Source organism: Helobdella robusta, assembly GCF_000326865.2.
Source record: "Helobdella robusta unplaced genomic scaffold HELROscaffold_81, whole genome shotgun sequence".
Lineage (NCBI taxonomy): Eukaryota > Metazoa > Annelida > Clitellata > Rhynchobdellida > Glossiphoniidae > Helobdella > Helobdella robusta.
Window position 1 is genome coordinate 354,041 of NW_008705469.1, and position 14,286 is coordinate 368,326.

At 32.4% G+C, this 14,286-nt stretch overlaps 3 protein-coding genes across 3 annotated transcripts in view; all 3 read left to right on the forward strand.

The window, feature by feature from the left end:
- HELRODRAFT_182167 (hypothetical protein) overlaps nucleotides 1–3,465 on the forward strand; it is a gene marked incomplete at both ends in the record, with an annotated part of 8,484 nt that extends 5,019 nt beyond the window's left edge. The window contains 4 exons of the mRNA XM_009032467.1: nucleotides 2,402–2,505; nucleotides 2,840–2,942; nucleotides 3,050–3,204; nucleotides 3,436–3,465. Coding sequence (XP_009030715.1) covers nucleotides 2,402–2,505; nucleotides 2,840–2,942; nucleotides 3,050–3,204; nucleotides 3,436–3,465 — 392 coding nt within the window. The remainder of the gene's footprint in view (nucleotides 1–2,401; nucleotides 2,506–2,839; nucleotides 2,943–3,049; nucleotides 3,205–3,435) is intronic.
- Nucleotides 3,466–4,117: 652 nt separating this feature from the next.
- Nucleotides 4,118–4,742, forward strand: HELRODRAFT_182168 (hypothetical protein; the record flags this gene model as incomplete). Its single annotated transcript, XM_009032468.1, has 2 exons — nucleotides 4,118–4,366; nucleotides 4,647–4,742. The coding sequence occupies 2 exons, from the start codon at nucleotides 4,118–4,120 to the stop codon at nucleotides 4,740–4,742; spliced, it is 345 nt and encodes a 114-aa protein (XP_009030716.1).
- Nucleotides 4,743–12,134: 7,392 nt separating this feature from the next.
- HELRODRAFT_146587 (hypothetical protein) lies at nucleotides 12,135–12,758 on the forward strand (the record flags this gene model as incomplete). The annotated part of the gene is made up of 3 exons (XM_009032469.1): nucleotides 12,135–12,182; nucleotides 12,265–12,441; nucleotides 12,609–12,758. Coding segments are annotated over 3 exons (375 nt in total), but the record flags the coding sequence as incomplete, so codon positions are not given.
- Nucleotides 12,759–14,286: the final 1,528 nt, after the last annotated feature.

The following is a 14,286-nucleotide window of genomic DNA, read 5'->3' on the forward strand; positions in this document are numbered from 1 at the left end:
TCAGGTCGGGGTTCATAGAGAGAGTCTTCTCACAGTTCTCAACTGCAGTCTTTGAATACGGCGACAAATTGTTGGAGATGGAGTGATGACGACGATGATGGTGATGAAGATGATGATGACGACGATGGTGGTGGTGATTGTGACGACGATGATGATGATGATGGTTGTGATGATGATGATGGTTGCGATGATGATGATGATGATGGGGTGAAAATGTTGATGAGGATTTTTTTTATTCATACATACATATTTATTGGAAACCATTCCGAGATTTTTGTTAAGTATTTTGTTCTGCATGCATACATTCTTTCATTCATTTTTTAATTCATTCGTTCGTTCTTTTATTCATTCATTCATCCATTTGTTTATCCATTCATTCGTTCGTTCATGACATTTGCTTCTGATTCATTCATTCATTCGTTCTGTTGTTAGTTGTATCTTCTGATAATGATCTTGTCGACGATGATGATAATAATATCCTTAACGATGATGATAATGATGATAACGGTGATGATAATGATGATCGAGATTATGATAATGATAGGTATGTTATGATAGTAAGGATTATGATGATTAGTCACTTTTTCTTACCTAATTTAGACGCGTATCTACCTACCTATCTATCTATCTACAATCAAATTAGCTAGGTGGTATTACACACACCTCACACACACACACACACCTCACACACACACACATACACACACATATAGTATATACAGTTATTACATTTGCGGTGATGTTTTTTAATGTTCTTCTCTCAAGCGTAGATGTTGATATCTTTTATTCTTCACTTTGAGTGATTGGTTTCTCGATTGATTGATTGATTGATTGATTGATTGATTGATTGATTGATTGATTGATTGATTGATTGATTGAATCTTTTCATCCGGTGATTTCTATATATTTGTTCGTATTTAGTGTAGCTAAATATTTCTTATATATTTGTATATAAGTATACCGATATGAATGTTACATTATATTTGCTTAGCCATTGATTTTTTTTTCAGTTTTTTTAAATATTTTGTTATTGATATTATAGTATGATGATAATTATAGCTATAATTATTAATATTATAGTTATTATTATTATTATTTTTATTACAATTGTTGTTAATGTTGTCGTTGATAATATATTTCCTCTCGTCTATTAAGACGATTTCATCAAAATTATTATTATGATAGTAATGGTGCTAATTGTTCTTCATGTGTGCGTGTGTGTGTGTGTGCGTGTGCGTATATTTGTGTGCATAGCTTTTAATCGAGACTAGGCATGTGATTGACTGTGTTGCATTTTTTAAAGTTGAAAATGCGAGTAAATTAATAAAGTTTATTAATTAAATGAAGTAAAATAATTTAAACAAGTAATGTTGTTTCCCAGCAGTATTTGATTTAGTGATTATATTTAATACAAAAAAACATAGATAAATAACTTTTTTACTTTTAATGTTTACAGTTAACAATAATTTCTTTGTTGTGAACGATATTATAACGGATTTATGCTTTTGATCGTGAAATCGTTCAAAAGTGTCACTAAGTTGATCGGTATTTTGTTTTAATTAACTTTTGAGATGTCATTCAGAAGAAATAGTGGGGATAGATATTCATGGGGTCCGCCCAAGAATAATAGAGGTTTATTTTTTTATTTTCTCACATTTTTTAATATTATTAATTATTAATATTAATATATTAATTATTAATAATTTATCACATTTTCTCACATTTTTTAATATTATTAATTATTAATATTAATATATTAATTTTTAATAATTTATTAATATTAATATTTAATTTATAAAATTAATTAATCATCTAATTAAAATTAAAAAGAATTTTGTTAATTACTGATTGGATTAGTAATTACCAAACTGTATATGCTAATTGAGTAAGTAGACAAAATTAAATTAAATTAGTAATATATAATTTGATTAGTAGTGGTTTTAATACGAAATACACAGTATGTACTATCTATACACTATGGTTTTTGATATGAGATTCTGCTAATAAACTGATTTTTTTATTTTAATCAATATTTAATAACTTGACTAACTAAAACTAAATTAATTAAAGTAAGTAGAGAAATGTAGTTTTTTTTGTGTGGTGATAAAGATTCCAACTATTTTTGTTGTATTTAGTGTTGGGATAGTCTTTATAATGTAAATTAGGGTATTGAGATAGGAGATGGATGGAATAGTGATTGACAGATGATGGGGATTTAAATCTGACAGATGGCTTTAATAAAGTTTAAATTTTATTGTGTTCTCCAATTAAGTGTGAGAATATAAAATGTGTTGTTAGAGTATTAAATCATATGAATAATGAAGAATGAATATGTAAATAACATAATCAGTTGCGGGTGAAGTTGGCTAGTATTTGTTACTAATTTTCCAAATTTGTCCAGGCATGATGAAAGAGATATCGACGAAGACATTGTTCATCACGGGCAAGAAATATTTTCTTGTGATGATGGAGAATAAAGTTGAGAAGTTTATGAAATTTTCAGAAGTCAGTGAAGATGGCTTAAGTTTTTTTTTTATAATTTTTTATTCAGTGATTTGGTTTTGTTGATTAAATAAAAAAAATATTATTTAAAAAGATTGTTCAATTGAAAGAAGACAACAAAATTAAAAAGATTTAAATGTAATGAATTTGACTTTTTAGTTCTGAAAGAATTGTGTTTTAGTGAATAACAATGATTGAAAGATAAAAGTGAATGGAAGGTACTGGGCAGCACCTTCTTACAAATTATCTTGAATGCATGCTATTACATGAAGCTAATCTCACACATACATAGCTGCAATTATACTTTCATACATACATACATTCATAAATCTACAAGGTCCTCTTGAATGGACAGAAGTCGAAGATAATAATGGACATGACAACAACTGAAGAATTTTACGAGAAGCTCGTGGACATGTGTCATTTCATAAGTAGTGATGGTAGGTTGGATTGTTTGTTTGTTTGTATGTGCACACAAACAAAAAAACAAATACAAACACACACACAGAAACACGCACATGCACTTGCTTATATAACATATATACAGAAATCAAAAACCTGGATTCAAGACCGAAAGGTTCCGGGGGTCAAGGAGGGGAGGGTGGCGACCCGCGAAGTACCCTAAAAAGTGATTCAATCTTCCACTCTGAGAGGCGGTACTACTTTGACCTACAGCAAAATTTCAGGGGTGTTTTTTTGAAGGTAAGTCTGGGCTGCATTTCTATTGGCTGAGTAGTTGGGGAAATATTTGATTAGTTAGGCAGTGAATGAGTCTGATTGGTTGGAAGAAGAATTTGATTGGTTGCATTTGCTGGTAGACATTGATTGATTGGCAGGATTGGTCGATGGATTGATTGATTGATTGACAGATAACCATGCGGACCCCGACAAGTGACAGAGTTCAGATAATCATTCCGTCATCCGGAATGCCAGATGTGCGGGATGCCTTGGAATCCCTCCTGAAAGAACATACTGTATCCTCCTTTGATCCCAGTTAGTAATTGGTGGGATTGTAGGCTGGCTGGTTGGTGGATTGCTGATTGGTTGGCTGATTGATTGGCTGGTTCGTTGGGTGAATGATTGATTGATTATTTGATTTTTTTATGGACTTATTTGTGGATTCATCTTGTTTCTTGTTGTCTCTTTCTCTCCTCTCACTCTATCTTTCTCTCTTTATCTGTCTGTATCTGCCTATCTTGCTCTTCTCCTGTTCATTAGTTTCTTTATCTCTCCTTCTTCCTCTCCTTTTCTCATTAAAACATTAACTTACATTACTTAAAAAAAAATTAAAGAAAAAACAGACTCAAAGAAATCTGAAGAAAAATTGAAAGTTGTTGATGCTGAAACCTATAATGACCCACTTTTAGGTTGTGTTAGTTTGGTGGTTGAGATACGTGCTCTGATTATACTTTTGAAAATTTTTCAATTTTATTCACATCTGAAACGATAATCTGAAAGTTACTGTTGATATGTTCGATATATATAGTATGATATGTTGACTGATTGATTGGTTGATTGATTGATTGGTTGAATAATTAGTTGATTGATTGATTGAATGATTGATTGGTTGATTCCAGGCGCTGGTGCTGGAAACGCTGCTGGTATCGATAGCGAAATGGCGGGAAAGAAGAGGATCATATACGTCCCAGATAGCGATGAAGAGGTCAGTGCATCGGCCAATCAAACACTCGACCAAAATATCTGTGCTGACCTCCGAGATAACCATGATAATGTTAATAATAATGGTGGAGGTGATGGTGGTGAGGACGATGTTGATGGCGTGCTAGTTTGTAATGACAGGAGATTTCTATTCGAAGTAAGGAAGGGCCAGTCTGGAGGGGATGGATTGCTGAAGATAACTGAAGTTAGTGCATTGATGGACGGGTGGGTGAGTGAATGACTGACTGGGGGATTGAATAAGTTGGCGATGAATGAATGAATTAGGGGATGAATGAATTGGTGAAGGAATGAATTGGTTGAATGAACGAACGAACGAATTAATGAATGGGTGAATGTGTGAATGGTTAAATAAATGAACTAATGGGTGAATGTACGTATGAATGAATGATTGAATGAATGATTGAATGAATGAATGAATGAATGAAAGAAATTAAAATCACACATAATTACCTCTTTTTTTTTAGACTGGCAACAAGTTCAGATCGGTTGTAAACGTTCCAGAATGTTTATGGAAGCCTTTCATTGACGATGTAGAAAACCGCATCCTGTTAAACATATGATCTCTTTCTCTCTCTCTCTCTCTCTCTCTTTCTCTCTCTCTCTCTCTCTCTCTCTAATTATAATAGTTGTTACTAAATTAATGTTCTTTTTTCTCTCTCTTTTTTTCTCTTAAATATATTTTGATGTATTGTTCTCTCTTTCTTTCGCTTCTCTTTCTCTCTCTTTCTTTCTCTTTCTGTATATATATATATATATATATATATATATATATGAGTGAGTGAGATTATGATGGATATTTGTCATTAAGAAAATGATAGTTGGTTAAAATTTTTTGTGTTCAGTCGGTCGGTCGGTTGCTTGATTAATTGATTGACAATTTAATTAATTAAAATATTTGATTGATTGATTGGTTGGTTAATTGATTGATTGAACTCTTAATTGATTGACAGATACTAGATTGAAATTGTTGATTAACTTTTTTCATGCTGGCTCGTCGAGTTGTATTTTTTTATAAAAATTGTAAAACACTTGTTGATATTAGTGAGGATGATGATGATGGCTGATGATGACGGTGGGGATGATTGCGATGACGTCATGTGACTAACTGTTTTCATTTTGTTGAGTTTTGATTGTAATATTTATGCGAAAATGAAGTTGAATATTACTAGTCATTTTAAACCTGAGACTGTGATAGTTAAAATTTGTTTAGTCTTGGTTTTGATTGGTTGATTTGATGGATTGACTGATTGGCAAAATGGTTAATCGATGGATTTTCAAACTGATTAGCGTTTCGTAATTTAACATTTTATTTATTACATATCAGGAATTAATTGATTGCCTCATTGATTGATTGATATTGGCTGAATGATTGATTGATTGCTTGAATGATAGAGTGAGGGATTGAATGATAGACAATCATTGATTGATTGCTTCATTGATTGATTGATTGATATTGGCTGAATGATAGATTGATTGCTTAATTGACTGAGTGATTGATTGATGGACAACATGATTGGTCGATCGTCGTTCGGATCAGTCGGTGTAGTTTGTAAATTTGCGGTAGAGTCTTTGTGTATCAGATTGAATGAATGGACGATCGATATGAATGGTCAGCTCTGTTGACGATTTGGAAAATCGATTGGTGTTCTAGTCAATCGGCTTTCCATAAACGAATTTGAACTAAAACACGGCTTAAAATTTAAGTTCGCTTTTAGTTAGTGTTACCGCGACAATTTAAAAGTTGTGTCAAAGTTATCAATTTTTTCCATTTAATTTCACGAAAAATAATTAAATAATAGCTTTTTCTGTCAAAATGGCGTTCTCACGAGCAAAAGTCAAACGTTTCAACGAAGTTACTAGTTAGTGCCACATACACTTTAGAAATTATTTTCATTTATTTTTAATTTTATTTTCTACAAAAAAATGAAAAAATGATTCAAAATTGTTTATTTGAAAATTTAAATTAAGTGTCAAAATTAACCCAGTTTATTCGACAATAACTTAATTTTATTTCAAATGTGATTAAATAAATTAAATTGTTATTTCTTATTGAATTTCAATTTTTAATTAAAAATGAAATGAATGATTATTTAATTATGTTGGTTAAGTTTACTTTACATTACACTGCAATATAAATGAATAACAGATAAATTAGTAAATGTAATATAATACATATATATTATTAATTATAATATTAATTATTAGCCTGTGCACCACCACCTGGTCACTATGACCCCAAACTTTTGGATAAAGTTCAAGGCCCTTCGTTGAATACAAAAGATGAGAGATTCAAAGATATTAAGGGTTTTTATTTTTTTTTTTTAAATTTTGATTGGTTTTGTGTTTAATTTTTGGAAAATTTTAAGTATATCTTAGTTTTATTTTTCTTAGTGATCATGGTTTTGTTCATCCATCTACCCTTCACATAATTGACAATCACATTTATCCATTGGACCATCCATTTATTTGTTTAATCATTTGTTCTTTCATTCTTCATTCATTCATTCACTTGAACCATTCATCAACTCATTCATACACACATACATACATAGATAAATTATTTCCCAGATGAGACACCGGGTCCTAATCTTGGGCTTTCCATACTTGATCGACCCGACCGAATTAGGAGTAGTAGCGTTTCTAGCTCCCACAGTGGTCGATTAGGGAAATCTCCATCAAAACCTGGTGTGTCAACCGCTCCTAGTGTGGAGTCTTTGGCATCTGTTAGTGATGCTGTGTGTGCGTGCGTGTGTGTGTGTTTGTATGTGTGCGTGTGTGTTTGTATGTATGTGTGCGCGTGTGTGTTTGTGTAACAGTATGTGTATCTGTTTGTGTAACTTTGTGTGTTTTGGTGGCAAAGACAAAAAAATTTTTTTTTCAACCTCAAGACATTTCTCTCTCATATCATTTTTGTTTCTGAATAAAATTTCGGTTGTTTGTATCTTTACATGCGTGTGTATATGCATGTATGAATGTATGTATATATGTATGTGTGTATGTACGTACGTATGTATGTGTTTATTTTATGTTATCTGATTTTAGATGCAAAGTGAGCCAGCACCCAGGAAGTCTGGGATTCCCAAAATAATGCCTCCAGCTGATTTTGCCAGAGTTAAAGATTGGGAAAAGAAGGTCTAGGATGTTGTTTCCAACCAATTTATCAATCATTTATTTATTAATCTATCAATTCACTCACGCATCCAATTTCCTAACTGCAAAAAAATTTCGTAAATTTTTTTAACTTAACAATTAACTTAATAATTTCTTTTTTTCAATTGGTCAACAAATTTTCTCTGTGTGTGTATGTGTGTGTGTGATTTGGTTGAATGACGTCATTGCAAGAAGTTAGATTGAAGAGAGTGAAATAATTTGAGTTTACTGCAAGCTAAATAAACTTTACTTACTTTATCGTACCACAGAAAAAGAGATACGCTGTAAATACATTTATGACTACGTTCGTATATGAAATTGAGAATAATTTTAGTTTATTGTGCAAAATTTTCTTAATAGTAAAAGCGGTTCTTTAAAGTTTAGATTATAAAATCGGAAGAAAAAAATGTTCATATGTGCTAAATACATTCAAAACGAAGATTGATTGACTGATTGATATGTGCTAGATACTTCAATGAACAAGAACTTTTTCGATCATTTATTCATTCATTCATTTATTCATTCATCAAACCATCCACTAATTACAAATAAACAGTACAAACTCTTGGTCGAAGAACGGAACTACCTTCATCAAAGTCTTCAAATGAAGAGTGAGGAACTCTTAAAATTGCAAAAAAGATTTGATATGTGCATGAAAGATAAGGCTGAACTAGAAAGTAGTACCATGGATAAGAATAAAATGCCATATACCAGTTCGACTGGTAAATCTAAGGTGTCTGTGTGTGTTTTTTTTTATCACGTTTTTAGTCGATATTTTAAAATTGCAATAAATAAATATTTCGAAAAATTAATTAAATATTATTTTTCATTAATTAATTTAAAAACTCTTTTTTTTTCAACATTACAGATCCCTAAACTAGGGAGCAAAACGGTTCTGACTAATAGGGGCAGTGGTTATGGGGATGGCGACAGTAGAAAATCGGGGGGTGGCGATCTTATAGATCACCTAAATTGGGCCGGAGATGACGAGGTCTTCAATGGTGCTAACATTACGCCCAACAACGAAATTGTGAATAATGATAACATTAAAGATGATGACGTTGATGATGGCGAGGATGATAATCAGAATAATGATAATACTCTTTACGATAATGATGGTGATGCTGATGTTGAAAATGAAATCGTAAAAGGCGAATATGAAGCTAAGTTGAAAGAAAATGTTGCAGAAAGAACTGATCTGTTGGGGCAAATTTATATAGCGCAGAATCATTTCAACTCAGACTGCCAAAAATGTTTGGAACTTTCTAGCACCATAAATAAATTGAGAGCTGAATTTTCCGTTTTTGAATCTTCGAATAAGGACAAAGATGAAAAATTATCTAGCCTAGAATCTGAAATCTCAAATTTGACCAAAGAATGTGAAAATTACAAGATATCAATTAGTGATTTTAGTGAAAAGTGTAACAGCTTAAATGCGGAGAACACTGATTTGAAAAATTTAGTTGAACAGCTTGAGGTAATAAAAAAAGTGAATTCAAATTTAATTCAGAAACTGGAAACTGATTTAAAAGAAAGTAACAGCAAATATAATTTATTTGTCGAAAGCACTCAAAATGAAAAAGATGAGTTGAATAAAATTATTTTAGAATTGCAAGAAAAACCATCCGAACTTAATAAAGAAATTGAGATTTTAAGAACAGATCTTGAAGCATCTAATTCAAAATTAGAAGCCAAAACAGTGGAAATGATTAAAATTGAAAAAAATTTGAATAAAACTAATAATATTATTCTCTGTTTAAAAGAAACTATAGGCACATTGCAGCGAGAATCAGAAACATTGAGAAGTGAAAATGAAAATATCTCTGAGGAATTTGTTCACATTAAAAATGCGAAAATTAATTTTCAAACCCTCCTCAATCAAAAACTCATCGAGTTACAAGACTCTAAAGAGAAAATTAATGAAATTAACAATCTCTTACATGCAAAAATCACGAACATTGACGATCTAAACCTGCAAATTAACGCTCAAGAGAGCCAAATAACTAAGATGGAGCAGGATTTTAAAGACTTATCCAGTAAGATTCTATCTCTAGAGACTGAAAAAATACATTTACTTGATGAACTTAAAACTTTAGACGATGTTAAAAAGACATTAGAAGTAGAAGCAAGAGAATTGAAATCATCAAACATAAAGCATGAAGACGAGATAAAAAAAGTTACTGAAAACCGCGACTATGAGATTTTAAAATTAAACAGTGAGATAGAGATTCTGAACATGAAGTATATGGAAAAACTAAGCCAGATGGAACAGGCAGAATCAAAGATAACGTCACTTAATTCGGAGATATTGAAGATGGAGTGTGATCTTTCTGAAATGAAAGATAACGCTGAGACTGAAAAATCAAACTACGAAACTAAAGTGAAAAATTTTGAAGAGCTTTGTGAAAAATTAACTACAGAAAATTCAGTACTCCTCAAAGAGTTGGATGCAGTCTGGTCTAAGAAGGAGACGGTAATTAAGGAGATCACCTCTGAATTTGACTCGAAAATTAATGATCTAGTGAAAGAAATGAACGATAAAAAGATACATTTTGAAGCAACTCTAGCGTCAGAAACTATGTCATGGTCGGTTCAACTTTCAGAAATTGAAAAAAAGTTAAACGTTACTGAAAATTTACTTTTAGAGAGTGAAGAAAAACTTAAAAGTTCGACGCAAGAATTTAATGATCAAATTCAGAATCTGAAACTCGATCTCGAGGCCAGTGAGATTCTCAAAACAAACCTAGAAACTGAAATTAAATCTAAAGACTCAGAAGTATCCAACCTTTCTAATGAAAAAATGAAACTGGATTCTGAATTATCGTTCAGAGTAGTCGAGTTGGAGTTAGCTAGAAGTGAAAGGGATAGATTAGATGGATTGTGTAGTGCAAATAAAATACTGATAAACAACTTGAATGATGTTGTTAGCAGGTTGAAACTGTCTGAAAGTGATTTGAAAAAGTCAAATTCTGATCTCGTTATTCAGGTTAATGATTTGAGAGAGAGCTTTGATATCAAGGTTTGTTTAATTTAATTAAATTTTATTATAAATTTGAATTGTTTGTGTGCGTGTGTGTGTATTGTGTATGTTTGATTTTTTACCAACGTTTGCATATGCGTAAAATTTTTTCATGCCATCTTTCTTTTATTTCATTTTTAGATGGTAGATATGCAGAAGACCATTGATTCCCTGAACATCGCAGTCGACTCCAAAGATATAAAAATCAACGAACTGAAAGTGGATCTCAATTCTAAAAGCCAAAAAATAATCGATTCTGAATTGGAACATGCAAAAACAAAGAAAGAATTAGTGGACATAGAATCAAAACTATGGGAAAATGAAAAAGTGATAAATCAACTGAAAGAAATTAACAGAACCACTGAGCGCACAATTCAAGATTTCGAAGCGGTAATCGTTGAAAAAGATGAAAAGATAGAGAGTATGGAAAACCAAATAAAGTCTCATAGCGAGATGATTATGAAGTTAGAAGATCTATGCTCTACCAAGGATAATGAATTGATGAAAATTGAGAATGCATTACACGAGAAAGATTTAAAACTGAAAGAAATAGAACGGGAGCATCAGTCGAAGTTGGCCGATCTTAAATACGTAGAACTCGACAGCAATGAACTGAAAGTGAAGGTATCGAGAATTGAAAACCTCCTAAAAACTAAAAACGAGCAAAATGAAAGATTAAAAACGGAGTTACTGCAGATGGAGGTTAAGTTAAAATCAGTAGAAGATGCATGTTCGAAGGTGAAATTAAGTCTCGAAAACGAGTGTAGTGATCTTTTAAAGCAGTTAGATAGGAAGGAACTCGTGTTATCCGATGTTTCGACTGATCTTAGGACCAAAGATTCTGAATTGCAACGGTAGAAATTGAATAATTTTTCAAGAATTAATAAAAAATAGATAGTAGTACTAATAACTGTTGTTATTATTATTATTGTTGATATTTCTTCTTTTCAGACTGTCGTCAGAGGTTCAGGCGCGAGAAAATGAACTGGGGAGAGAGATCAATAATTTGACCATGGAGAATAAAAAGTTAGGCACACGTACAACACACACACGCACGCACACAACATACACACACGCAAACACACACACACATATAGTCTCAAACATGCATACAGGTTATTGAAAGAAAAGATATGGCTACAGTTAAAAGTTGACGAAATCTCAACTGAACTTTCCAACCAGCAGTTGAGTTTGAAAAAAGAAATTGAAAGATCTTTAGCCGATGAAAAAGCTAAAACTTCGGAAAAAATTAGGTTGATTGATTTGTTGGTTGATTGATTAGTTGGTTGATTGATTTATGCAAATTTTGTTTAAACTTTTACAGAGAATATGACCTGCTTGTTGAGAAAATGACCACACTACAACAACAATGTGATAGGTGAGAGTTGTTATTGCTATTTAAGATTTGGAGATGCCCCGAATAGTAAATTTAACCGCATAGTTGATCCACTATTCGAGCTAAAAACCCAAAATGTTGAATAGAATTTTATATTTTAATGTGATTTACAAACTATTGAAAGAAAGACTAGGCTGTTTATTGAGATAGTGTTCGGTCTCTTGTCCGAATTCAGATGTTCTAACAGCCATGGTGGCCAAAATAAATTTTTCGGTAATAAAAGTCAACAATTATTGTTGCTTAGTCGAAAAAAGTGATGGCTTAAACGGATGTTGCACTCTTCGCCTTTTCAAAATGGCCGAACTCAAATGTCGAATTTCGGTAGAACATTTGATCTAGGCCATTATTTCTCTCATTCTTATTATTTTCTCCTTATTATTTTATAGATGGAAATTTATGTATGAAGATTTAGCGGCAAAAGTCGAACCGTTCAAAGTTAGTCGATGAGGATGATTATGGTTATGATGATAATGATGGACGAAATCGTCATCATCACAACCACTACCATCATTACCAGGACCAGTTGGAGCAGTTTGAATTGGAGAAGCAAGCTCTATTAAGTCGCCACAAGAATGCTCAGAATGAAGTGGACAAGCTGAGCAAAGAGTACGCTAAGGTACTCGGACACCAGAACCACAAACAAAAAATTCACCATATGGTCAAACTGAAAGATGAAAATTTATCTTTGAAGAATGTCAGTGTGTGTCTGCGTTTGTTTTTTGTTCGTTCGTTCGTTCGTTTGTTTTCTTGTTCGTTCGTTTGTGTCATTCTTTCATCGTCATTTTTTCTCTGTTTTTTGTGTCTGTCTGTTTATCTGTCTGTCCATCTATCTATCTCATAAAATCAACCACTCTTAAACAGGAAGTTGAGAATCTCCGAACCAAAGATACGATGAACAGAAGGCGCATAGAAAAATTAACGGAAAAATTAGATGCCCTCGAGGGCAAAAAAAAATACGACCCATCCCTAGCATTTAAAAATTGCTGGGAAAACCCAAGGGAAACCCAAAATTTTAATTATAGCACTTTGGAAAACCCAAGGGAATCCCAATCTGTTAATAGAACTACTTCTTCTTTAGCAGCCAGCGACAATCAAGGACCTTATATGGAAGTGGTGAGCGAAAATAGAGGAAGAATTCTTCGCGGTAGTAGCAGTAATCGGCCCGATACTACTTCGTCGCGTGACGACTACGAAGATGACAGAGGTTTTGGCGATAAAAGAGGTTCCGGCGATAACAGGAACAAAGATGACGGAGATTTTGGCGGGAACAGCAACAGAGATGGCAGAGGTTTTGGCGGGAATAATAATAATACAGATAACAGAGATTTTGGCGGGAACAGCAACAGAGATGGCAGAGGTTTTGGCGGGAATAATAATAATACAGATAACAGAGATTTTGGCGGGAACAGCAACAGAGATGGCAGAGGTTTTGGCGGGAATACCAATAAGGACGGCAGGGGTTTTGGCGGGAATAATAATAATAAAGATAACAGAGGTTTTGGCGGGAACAACAACAAAGATAACAGAGGTTTTGGCGGGAACAGATTCAAAGATAGCAGATGTTTTGGCGGTAATAGCAGCAAAGATGGCAGCAATTTTGGCGTGACCAGCAACAAAGATGGTCGAGATTTTGGCGGGGGCAGTAATAGAGATGTAAGCGGTTTTTCATCATTTTCGAGTTTTGCTAAAGAGAATGATAATAGAAAATTTTCATTGGCTCCTCAGAGCGGTGAGCTAATAATTTATTATTATTGTTTTTATTATTATTGTTATTATTATTATTAATTTATTAATTAATTTATTAATATTATTGTTTTTTTTTCTTATTATTATTATTATTAGTACTGTACATCAAAACCGTCTTCTGCATCGTCTTTATTTCAAGTATCACGTCATATAAATCCAATGCCAAATATCAGAAAATTTGCGGGACACCATCATTTTCATAATTCGAAACATTACAATGGAGTTCATCACCACAGTTATCATCATCACCATCTTTTTCATCATTATGATCATCTTTATCATCATTATCACCATCACAATCATCATTATCACTACAGACATAACTGCTGATACAAGCAGAAAATATTCAATGTCTTCGCCATCGTCATCGTCATCATCAAAGAGCCATTTAAGAGAGGGTATGTGTGTTTGTATGTTTGTTTGTTTGTATGTATGTATGTTTGTATGTGTTTGTATGTGTGTTTGTATGTATGTTTGTATGTATGTTTGTTTGTATGTAATTAAAATACTACTACTACTATTAATAATAATAATAAAATTTATTATTTCAAAATTATTCAAAAATATTTTTCTTCCTTCTCGATTCCACAGGAAACAGATAAATCAAAAACCGACCTTGACCTGTCATTGGCCAATATTTGGGGCATCATAGTTTGACCTATTTATTATTATTTATATTATTATTATTATTGATATTATTTTATTATGCTTAAGACAGTGAGTGTTTCTTCAATTATTACCTCTGACGTCTTTATTCCTTCTGGCTGAAAGAATTTACGTATGTGGCGAAGGT